The sequence below is a fragment of the Eleutherodactylus coqui genome, chromosome 6 (assembly GCF_035609145.1).
Source record: "Eleutherodactylus coqui strain aEleCoq1 chromosome 6, aEleCoq1.hap1, whole genome shotgun sequence".
Lineage (NCBI taxonomy): Eukaryota > Metazoa > Chordata > Amphibia > Anura > Eleutherodactylidae > Eleutherodactylus > Eleutherodactylus coqui.
Window position 1 is genome coordinate 199,924,791 of NC_089842.1, and position 12,114 is coordinate 199,936,904.

General features: G+C 42.5%; 1 protein-coding gene across 1 annotated transcript in view; it reads right to left on the minus strand.

Annotated features, from left to right (window-relative positions):
- Positions 1 to 12,114, minus strand: part of AQR (aquarius intron-binding spliceosomal factor) — a 117,498-nt gene that overhangs the window by 53,490 nt on the left and 51,894 nt on the right. Inside the window, exons 18-20 of the mRNA XM_066608583.1 lie at positions 7,847 to 8,014; positions 7,101 to 7,270; positions 25 to 266 (exon numbers count right to left, since the gene is read on the minus strand). Of these exons, the coding sequence (XP_066464680.1) occupies positions 25 to 266; positions 7,101 to 7,270; positions 7,847 to 8,014 (580 nt within the window). The remainder of the gene's footprint in view (positions 1 to 24; positions 267 to 7,100; positions 7,271 to 7,846; positions 8,015 to 12,114) is intronic.

Consider the following 12,114-nt stretch of genomic DNA (forward strand, 5'->3'; position numbering starts at 1 on the left):
ACTTAACTAGAGAACAAATGCTACCTGAATGGGGCCTTGTGCAGAGATGGGTCTTCCACAGTGACCTTCACCTGATACCCTGGAAAACAAGCCTTCAGGTGGTCCAGGCTCAGAAAGGTATCATTGAAATCCAATGTTGGGATCTGATTTGGCATTTTTGAGTAATGGGCACTTCCTGGATCACCATACCCCAATATGATATCATGAAGCCAGCCAGGCACCACACAGTCCGTGTTCATCAGTTTCCTGATAGTCTCCAGCACTGCCTGCAAATGTCAATCTGGATTAAACCAAGAATTGGCATTTAAATGGGTTGTTTGGTTACTTTTTGAGAATGTAATGGTAGGTGCAGATGTGGTAAAATGACAAATACAGCAGTACTTACCCATCCTTGGCCCCAGAGCGCACTAGCATATCTCCGATGTCAGACTGGGCGGGAGATAGGAGACTTTCATTGACACACATCATCAAAAGTATAAGTGATTTTCTCTGATGCAGCGGGACGGTCAGATTGCAGAGAACACCGAGGTCCTCTTAACTTTCAATTCTTAAAGGGGTTTTCCAATTTTATATACAGTAACTAAAGCTTACATACTGCATAAATGAAAAGCTCTACAACTGTCAAATATACTTTATCCTTCAATTCCTCACCATTTCCAGAGGTATTAGTTTACTGTCAGAGACTGAGAACATTTGTGCTTACATGAAAACCTATGCAGACTTAGGCTCAATGCAAACAGGCGGATTTAATTTGCGGAATCCGCAGTTCAAGCCACCCATAGGGAAGCATGGACGTCCACACCTCAATTTACACATGCGGATTTGATTCCTAGATTGTACATTGAAGTCAATGGAAGCTGTCCAATCCGCGTCCTGTCCGCAATTGACATTGCGAGTCGTGTGGACCATCCGCAGTATAGAAAATGTGAGGGACGCTGCTGCCGGCAGGGTCGGATTCCGCTGCGGGCTCACGAATGCAGAACCCGACCCGGCCATGGACATGAAGCCATAAGGCCCTTTTACACAAAACGATTATCAGTTGAACAGCCAAATGGCTGAACAAATTAAACGACTTTTTTACATAAAATGCTGCACATTAAAGCGCACAGATAATTGTTTGAAATCCTCTCTTTTTCACTCATTAGCTAAAGTAAACACTGTATATGTTGTTTGCTCAGGTGGGCGAGTGTTTATGCGAGGGAAACTCTGGCCAGTAGGTTTTTAATTAGTGTGAAAAAAATCCATTGTCTTCTGCCAGCATGAGTAAACAAGTAGTCCTTGAGTTTGACAAGGTAAACAATCACCCCTCCCCTCAAGTCTTTCAAGCAATTACCATTCAAATGGAACAAATAGCGAACTATTTAACAACTATTTTTAGGTCTGCTAAAACTCATTGATAAGCGACAAGTGAATAAATAGTGTATGATGGCCACACATTTACACATAACGATTATTGCTCAATTTCACTCATTTGAATGAATTTTGAGCGCTAATCCTTGATGTAAAAAGACCTATAGTCCTTCTTACAGATGAGCTGTAGATACAATTATATCTAGTCTCTCAGAGCAAATAACCAAGGATCCAGACTAATACATTGTAGCAAACTATAAGGCCTCATGTCCACGGGGAAAATCAGGCCCGCTACGGATTCTCCATGTAGAATCCGTAGCGGGTCCCTCCTGCCCAGCGGACATGAGGGCTAAAAATAAGAATTAACTCGCCTCTCACCCGCTCCGGATCTTCCTTTCACTGCGGCTTCATCTTCTCTCCGTTGCGGCCGGATCTTCTTTCTTCGGCTCGGCTGATGCGCAGGGCACGTCGGTTGCGTGCCCCACGCATGCGCCGGCCCGAAGAAAAAAGATCTGGCCGCGACAGAGAGAAGATGAAGCCGCGGCAAAGGGAAGATCCGGAGCAGGTGAGTAAATTCCGATTTTGGTCTCCCGCGGATCCGGACGGCTTCCATAGGCTGCAATAGAAGCCTGCGGGAGCCGTCCCCGCGGGAGACCCGCACGAAAATGGAGCATGGTCCAGATTTTTTCATGCTCCATTTTTAAAAAAATCACTTTTATTGACCATCCGCGGGTATTTATCTACCCGCGGGTGGTCAATGCATCCCTATGGGATGCGGATTTGCGGGCAGGAGAAGAGTTAAAATCCGCTGCGCCTGACTGTAGTTCTGCTCCCTGTGCGGTCCAAGTCTACAATGGATTACTCTCGGACAACACAAGGACCCATAATGATCAAAGAGAACACTCAGACATGCAATTTTTCACCTGGAACATATGTGCATGTGTGTAAAAAAATACTATTATGTGCCACACGCAATGTGTGGGGCTCTGTGAACATCGCACAGCACAAGGTCTGTGTACTGCCCTATGTCTTTTTGCATCCAAAGACCACATGCCCCCTCTTTCTTTTACCCCCTAGCAAAACTGCCCTGTCCTCATGATACTATTGACGCATCATTAACACTTTGGTGACAGATTTTGACTTTTCTAAATCACTGCGCGGTTATGCAAATACAGTGCAATAATCTGTATTTCCTGTAGCCTGTTTAACCCCTAAATACTCCACAGTAATGTTCATCAGTGCTCGTTCCCAATGGGGCTCCAAACCTCATCTCCCAACCATAAAGGATCATGCATTTGGATACAATTTAGTACAAGTAAACAAGTCTTGCGTTTGTATCTAGTGATTATGGAAACACAGGGCCTTGGTATCACATAAGGAGGAGACGCTTTCCCTGCCCCTCACATTACTGTGGATCAGCTTCATCTGACTGTCATATCAAATCCTCATACAGGGAAAGATGTGGCTTTGAGTCCTGAAGCCCAAGAGGGCAGGAAATGTGGGGAAGAAGCAGCAGCTGTCGGCCTTCAGATCACTCCACATTAACCTGATTGTTACAACACTTTATAGAACATCCTACGACTTATCCACCAGCTCATGTTAAAGGGAGCACAAATTAGGACTGAATGCTTCCAATCCTGATACGTGTTATAATTTGTGCCACACGTAGCACTTCCAGTGTAGAAAAGAGAATTCCCTTATTTTAAGAGTAACAGTGTTACTCGGGTTTACTTACACAGGGCTTTGGATGTGGTAAAAAAACACTAAAAACTGTACATGCATTTTTGCCATTCTCAGTAAGAAAAACTAAATAATATTCGCACAGATCGGCTGGGGTCCACTGCTCGGGACCCCAGCCAATTAGCTGATTGTGCACCCGCTATCAGTGCCGCAACACACAGGGGTAAGGAGCGGAAGCAGCTAGCTCTGATCACTGTGTAATGGCAGACGCTCATAACTGCAGGCACAGAGTGGGGTGCTTGTCTATCGGATGACAGCCTGGCACCTGCTCTAACAGCGGGGACGAAGATCCTTTCAATACCCGCTGTTTAACCCATTACATGCTGTGGTCAGTGCAACCATGGCATGTAAAAGGCTGACAGAGGGAGGGTCTCAATTTCTCGCCCATCAGACCCCCCCTGTGATGTAATTGTGTGGTCCTAATGGATTGCTATGGCACTGGAAGGCCATATCATGTCTGCCAGCTACAGTGGCCTATGAGGCTCAGCCTCTGGCTGACCTTCTTAGGCTTTGTAATGCAAGGCTTTGTATACTGAAGTATAGTAGTATATTAGAAGAATGATAAAAGATGCTGATGTTCAAGTTCCCCAGTGGGACAAATCTAAAACGTTATAGTACTAAAAAATAAATAAATAAATAAATAAATAAAAAAACCTCAAGACTCCTTTCTTATGTAAAAAATTAAAATAAAAAAAAAAAAATCAATCAAATCACACCTGTGGTATCGTGTTCGTAATGACACAGAGGAAAAGAAAAAAGTTAGTACATTATTTAAGGCCTCCATCCCATGAGCGGATTTCCGCCGCATAATTCGCGGCGAAAATCCGCTGCGTTGCCCGCAGGTATTAGGTTCTATTGAACCTAATTGCTCAGGGCACACGGTGCGGAATTCCACCGCGGAATTCCGCACCGTGAAATCTCCCGTCCTCACCCGTGGCATGCTCTATTTGCCGCGGGTGTACGCGCTGACGGCTTCCATTGCAGTCAATGGAAGCCGTCCGTTCACGCTATCTCCCGCTGTAACACAGCGGAAGATAGCGTGAAAACGCTTTCCCGCCTACCACCGCCGCATCATATGACGTGGCCGGCCTCGTCATGTGACGCGGTGGAGGTGTCATGTGACGCGGCGGCGGTGGGCGGTGAAGCGTCATGCGGGAGCGAAGACACCGGATCCGCTGGTAAGTATGGGGTCTCTGGGGGGCGCCGTGACGGGCTTCGCCGCGGAATATTCCGCGGCGGAGCCCGTCACGCTCGTGTGCAGCCGGCCTTACTCAGAGTGCACTTCAGGGTACTAAAAATACAAAAGAATTTGTCGAAAATATGTTTCCATTCTCACCTCACAAAAAAACGGAATAGAAAGTGATCAAAACGTTCCATGAATCAACAAATTGTACCATGAAAAAGTACAACTCATGCCACAAAAGAAACCCTTTACACAGCAACGTCGACAAAAGCAAAAATGTTTGACTCCAGGGTGAAAAAAAAAAAAAAGCCAAAATACCCCTATTTAAATTTGGTATTGACATAATCGTATCGGCCTGCAGAATTAATTTAACATATTACTTATACTGCACTGTTAATGCTGTTACAAATTAAAAAAAAAACATGCCAGAAGTGCAGATTTTGTTACTCTTGTCTGTAAAAAAAAAAAAACGGAATAAAAAGGAATCAAAATGTTATAGGTTCCGAAAAATTGGGTAAATGAAGACTAGAGTTCATCCTGCAAAAAAACAAGCCCCCATAGAGCTCCGGCAATGGAAAAATAAAAATGCTGTGGTTCTTGAAATGCAGCGACACAAAAGCAAATCTTAAAACAAAACAGTTTTTTGTGCACAAAAATTGTGAAATATATTTAAAAAAACTGTATAAACTTTGTGTCGCCAGAATCGTGTTGACCCAGAGAATACCGTTATCACATTCAGTATTTTGCACACTGAACGCCATAAAAATGAAATCCAAAAAACAAATGGAAGAATTTCTTTGTTTTTTCCCCAATCCGCCTAAAAAATGTGATTATAGCTATACAATGCATTTTATGTACTCAAAATTGATGGCATTAAAAAAATATAATTTGTCCCGCAAATAAAAAAATAAAAATCAATCCCTCATATAGCTAGGTCGGCATAACAATTAAAAAGTTATGGCTCTTGGTACGCAATAATGAAAAAAAAAAATTGAAAAATTAAATCGGTCACTAAGGTGCAAATAGGCTGTGTCACTAAGGGGTTAAATAAACAGTTTTTTTATTTGTCTCCAACCAAAGTAATGTCATGGGGTGTAAACTGATCCAAATGCTAAAAAGGAAACACGTCAAAGTGGCCATACACATTAGATGAAGGTCGACCAGACCTGACGATTTCACCAGGCAACCTACCCCTAACAGCAGGTGTTGGGGAAAAGCAGCAAGGAACAGGTTTCATTTCAACATGACCAGACGTTTCTGGTGGTGGCTTATTCCCCTCTCCCTTTTGAGAAGTGGCTTTGTGGGGAATAGCCGTTGGCTGATGGCTATCTGAGGAGTATGGCCACCTTTAGCATCATGGCTTCCTTTCACGTCTGAAACCATGATTATGTAAATATTTTGATTTTAAACAAATTCCCACTGAAACTGACTGACCCCACTGAACTTAAATGAGATCCCAGCCTAAGGGCCCTCTTACATAGAATGATTATTGTTCAGTTGATTGCTGGATCGTGCGAATCTGAATAATTGTTCAGTGTAAACACGGTCAACGGCTAAACGATGAGTGCTAATTCTGTAAATGACTGCCTGAATGGAGACGGGTGGCTGGGCTCCACCTCCCTTCAGTGGGCGACATTCACGCCTTTGTGAAAGCTTTCAACAGGTCATAGTGTAATAGCAGAAGTAGATTATTTGGGTACTGAGACTCCCCCACCAATCACTAGAAGGGGCCTACTGTACAGGCTCAGTAAGAAGCCTATAAGTCCGTACATTGTTCACCAATCACAGACGAAGAGGCAGAGTGTTTCTGCCCCTTCGTATTCGTTATCAGTGGGGATCTCAGCACTCAGAGCTTCACTGATAAAAACTTCTGACATGTCTAAAGTCTATATATTTGTGTACTGTATATTGCTTGACAAAGACCCCAAGAGGAATAAAATTTCTATTGGAACTTATATGCCTGATATGCTGTCACTTCCCTTGCATATGGTGGATGTCAAAAGTTTGTTGAAAGTTAAGTTATGCTTTAAGGCTACCTACACACAGGGGCAAGTGCGATATTGTGCCAAGAAACTCGGCCTGATATTGTGCTCGCCAGCGTACGTTTTTACGTCGATGTGACAAAAACGACTCCTATCACTTCTGTGAAGTAATGATCTTCTGGTGAGGCTTTCAACTGTGTTACAGGATCGGCAATCGTTTCCCATTGTTTTCAATGCAATGGGTTTTACTGTCCCATTGAAAACAATGAGTGATGTGTTCTGAGGGATGCGAAGAGATAGGACATGCAGCGATTCTTTTCCATCACTGCATCGCTTATGTATAGGACTCCATTCAAAAGAATGGGGTTCATATTTGTGCAAGATTCTCAAGTCTTGCAAAGCACAAATCCTCTGTGAAACCGGCCCAAGGCAAAGAAAAAAAAACACTGAGTTTAAAGAACAAAACATTAAGAAGAGGAATGAAGGAAGTGTATATACAGTATGAGGGCTTATTCAGTCGGGCGTATATCGGTCGGGTTTTCACACCCGGCCCATATACACTGCCCCTCTCTGCAAAGGGAGGAGGTGGACCGGGAGCTAGTGCACTAAGCCCTGCCCCCTTTCCACTGTTTGCAATGGGAGGGGCAGAACTTAACTCCACCCCTATCCCAACCCTCCCATCACAAACAGTGGCGAGGGGCAGAGAGGGGGTGGGAGCTTGGTGCACTAGCTCCTGGTCCGCCTCCTCCTCTTGCAGAGAGGGGTAGTGTATATCAGCCAGGCGTAAAAACCTGACCGATATAGACACGTCTGAATAAGCCCAGAGGGAGAGCAGGCTGACCTACCTTAAAGTTATTCTCTTTCGGTTTTCTCCTCATGATCACATTGAAGGTTTCATACACATCCTCATCCCCGTTCTGAATAGTGTTTGTCATGTCTTGCTGATACTGATTGGGGTCAAGAAAAACCCGAAATGTCCTTGTATCTCCTTTAAGTTTGGGTTTAGGCTCAGGTCCTTAAAGAAAAATAAATACATTACTAACTCTATCAGCTAAGGTTTTTATTTATTTAAAGACTACCTCTCTGTGTTCCCTTCCCAGGAATGTCTTACTCTTACGTAGAATTAGAATTACATACAGTAAAGGACGACATTATAGTCTATCTATATTTTCAAATGACTTTTCAGAATAAGCTGCTGTGTGTATATATGAGGAATAACACTATTTCTGGCCATTATATGACCTTCATCCTGAAATTTTTCCTATGTTTCCCTTCTGCAGGGTGTACATCTGATTCCATGTCCTCTGAGGACTGAAGGAAGAAGGCTGGATGCTGTGCTGTGTTCTATAGACTGTGCACAGAGAACTGCAGATCTTGCTCTTTAAAGGTCTCCAAGCTACACAGACATATCATCATGTAGGACAGTGTATAGAAGGACTGAGTAATGGAGATGTGAAAAAATAGCAGTAAATCACACTTGCTATCACATAAGCACAATTTGTTTGAAAAGTTAGTAACCATTTAAACAATTTAAATTTATGAAAATATTCTAATTGGTAGCACTATGTATACAGCTCATACAATACTTTACCTTCCTCAATGACCCGTCCCTTTTCATCCAGCATGCCTTGAATCTCACAACCTCGTACATACATCAGACCAGTCTGCTCCACAATAGATTGTCTCCTATCAATCTTTGTGCCATATAGTAACATGGGCCGCAGAGTGATCAGGAAGCACACATCATGTTTCCGGAGACCTGGAATTGCAAAAAAAATAAATAAAAAAATTAACCCTTTCCAATCCAATTTGTATCCTGGTTTTCCTAAGGGGCTAACTCTTTTTCTGCCGTTACACAACGGCGCTATATGCTGGCTGGAGCCAGTACTGCATGAGGTGACACGTTGGATAGGCTCCGAAGCAGAGAGGCTGGCAATATACAGTAAGAGAATCCCGACGGATGTCTTCCAACATCAGAGCTGTACAGCCTTAAATCATAATGTTTTCAGAGGTCAGACAGTGGATTGGAAAGGGTTAAGTTACCCGGAAATCCAATAAGGTTTTTGCCTAGAAGCTGTGTCAAGAACTACGGTGTCAATTCTTTTTTTCCTGCAACATAGGTTTTAAAATTCACAGAAAAATGGTGAAAAAGATTTGTGTCGCATAAACTACGGAGCAGTTTCCCACCAAATTCAATGGGATGCTAAAAGAAGGTGAATCTTGGCGCAGAAAGACATGGTGTGTCTACAGGGCCAAACAAACATTACACTTTCTATTGTTTGTATTCTACACTTGCTCAGCACTAACTTCATCTTACACACAAGAGAGAAATTAAAAGAAAACAGCAAATTAGGACTGTCGGAAATGGCCCTGAGCTTTTCCACAGCTGATGGGACTGGAAAAGAAATGGAGTGGCGTGATGGAAAATATGCAGAATTCTTATTCTGTAAATGGAGAACAAAGTCAGAGGTTTACACATTTTGTTAAAAGGAAGTTGGGTTTTAGGCACTTTTTAAAAGAACCAGATGTCTAAGGCCGGGCTCACATGAGTGGATTTGGATTGTGGATTGCCATCCACACAGGAAATCCATGTTAAAATGCAGGCATTTCAAAAGGCATATATTTTCGCTTTTTTTGTTCACAATTGAGAATATGAATTGCGTACTCCGCAAGCAGAAGAAAAATCACAGCATGGTCTATTCTGTGACGGAATCCACATAGACGGGCTCCACTGATGCCAATGGAGGCCGTCCGACCCACAGCCCATACGCAATTAACATTGTGTATCGGCTGTGGGTACCCACCTTGCAAAGCACAAACTTGCGATGCGTTTTTAACATTAAAATTTTCCATTGCCATTTGCGTAAAAAAAACAAAACAACACAAGTGTGCAGGAGCCCTCACTGCGCATGACTGCCAGCAAGCTGCAACGATTATTCACAATACACTGAAACAGGTACGCAGGATCGCCAGGTGGAATCCGCTGTGGACCTCCTACATGCGGAATACAGCCCGCCCGTGTATCTTTAAATAGAGATATATCTAGATAGATATACACACACACACACACACGTCACAAGTTCATACAGCACTTGACAGACAAATTAGGTTACTCTCATAAATAGGATCATACTGTAGATCATTTGTTGAACGCTTCCCATTGTAAGCAGCCACCAATCAGGTATTAAAGTTTGTTTCAGCTTCTGGACTTTTTTTTAGCAACAGGCAAATCTTGACATTTCTAAAATGTAGTATATTGTCCAGGAATAGTATTTGTACAAGTGAAATTTGTATGTTCAGTTGTTGGAACAGTACCAGGGGTGAAACTCAAAAGGCTTTTCTGTTGCGGTTGTTAAATTGAAATTTAAGTCGGGATGCCAATGTGATACTGTTAATTGAATTGTATCTGCGTCTCTAACATACATAGAAGAACTTACTATGGCAGCGAGGCAACAAGGAGCCGCAGTTGGCTTCCTGTTCTGCCTCATTGCACAGCCTTCATCGTTCCACAGGATCTTGGCCTCGAGAAGGTAATGAAGATCCCTTAGCAGCATGAGGTAGGTTAGTGATTTAATTATATTACTTGGGCACAGAGCAGGACAATTATTACTAAAGGGGACAGTGTGGATTATTAAATACTAAGGAAGCTAGTGTAGCTTACTATAGAGGAGAAAGTGTGGATTCTTAATTACTGAGGCAGTCAGTGTGGCTTGTTAGATATTTAGTGGGCACAGTGTGTAGTGCATTAAACATTAAGGGAACACAGTGTGTATCGCTGTTATTTTTAGGAGGCAAGCGTGTGTGGCACTATTAAGAGTTTGTCCTAATATAGAGTTAACGATAAGGAAAACTAAACAGCCAAAGATATCCATGTGGCCATTTCTGAAGAGACAAGTTCCGTTTGGGAGAAATGCTTATGGTGGTCTGAATTAAGAAGAAAAGGAGAACAAGACCGGTTAGAGATTATATACACCTGTAAGTCACTCAATGTCATTGTTTATTCTGCCACTGACTGCATCTGATCAGTTCTGTAGTCACTGCATGTTCTGCAGTTTAATAATGGGTGGTAACATTCTTGTTTGTGAAACTGCAACTCCTTTATTCACCATTGTTTAGGTCATATTGGGAGCTGTTGGTTCACATGATCCAAACTTATGTAGCAGGGTCTGACCTGACTGCAATTTATTTACAGAGCTCAGCTCTGGTACATTGTGTATACGTACAGAGCCTGGTTCTTTTGTGCGGCATATACGTACTGATCTTGGTTCTGGCACTTCATATAAGTATTGAGGTTAGTTTTAGTGCTGTGTTTATGTAATTAACTTTGTTCTGGTATTAATGATTATATTAATATATTTTTGAGTATTTTAATTGTTTTGATTACTAATTGAAGGGTAACCTTCTGCGGAACTCTACACCACGGGCACATTGTGTGCATATCTTAGTCAGTCAAGCGTTAAAAATTATAACTCCAATGCCTGGACAGTGCTACTTACTTAAATCTATTGCACTGCAGAAATTTCCTACTGTTAAAATGTACGCTCATTACAAATACACAGATGTAAGCAAATCCCGGCTGGATCTTCATGTCTATTAATCACTTTGGATGGGCATCAACACAATCCTGCTCTGTAGTCCCGCCAGACATCTGGAGATGGAGTGGCACGCAAGTACTGCCCAGCTGTTGGCATGGCTCACTCAGTAATGGTCAAACATACTGAAGTTACTTGCAGTGCCAACTGAGGTCACCTTAAGTGTGCTGCTGCGGCCACAGGCCCTTACGGGGCAATGTTATTCTGCTCGATGCCAGTTGGCAGTATTCTGCACACTACTACGACCTTCGACATATAAATTACATTTTGCTGCATCAGCTACACTGGCATCCCATAACCTAAAACATGCTTATTTTTAGAGTAGAGTACCAGGGCAAGGCCTCTTGGGACAGACATAAAAATCCCTCAACATGCCCATTAAAAAAAAAAACATCAATGAGGTAACAAATGGACCTGCCTATATGATGTGACTGTAGGGCATTAATGATAATAAATGAACAATGGCTTGAATAGTTATTCTGTATGGTCCGCCTAAATAGTACTGTACTTGTGAGCTGTGGTGATGTCACTCCAACTGCACTGCCATATAATAGCTCATTCACGCATTTCATTCTAGTTAGGCGTAAAAGACCATATCAGGATAATACTTAAAAGAGGCAAAAACATTGAGTACTGTAAAATAGGAATGTTGCAGCAAGTAATCAATGTATGTGGCTTGTTGAATCAGTTGTGCGGGCAGTGGGGCTCATTTACTATTCAAAAATAAATCAGAAAACCGCCTTGCATGCTTGCGCCATATTTATCATGTGTTTTTAGACACTTTCGGACAGCTATTTTAAACAACATGTCCAAAAAAAAGAGGTGTGGCCTAAATTGTAACAAGAATTGTGACAAATTGCAGAGAATGGTTTCAAACTTTGGTGAAATTTTCGTCACGCCAACTAATAGGTGGTCTAAACAGACTAGACAGTCTAACAGTATTAATAAATAAGCCCCTATATTGTTAGAATTAAATCTAATTTAAGGCAGCGCTCACGTGACAAGGTTGGATTTTGGCTATGAGAGCCCGGCTGTTGACCCTGCATACGGCAATTATATGTATTAAGCATGACCAGGGAGGTCAGGGTGTTTTTTTTTTTTAATTTCCTGCGCCGTTGCTTAGCAATGATGTGGTACCTGCAGCCCATATGCAATGTTAATTGTGCATGGGCTGCGGTCGGACGCCACCATTGACATCAATGGAGGCAGTCCACGTACAATACGCAGTAAAATACAGCATGCAATTCACATCCATGAATGTAAAAAA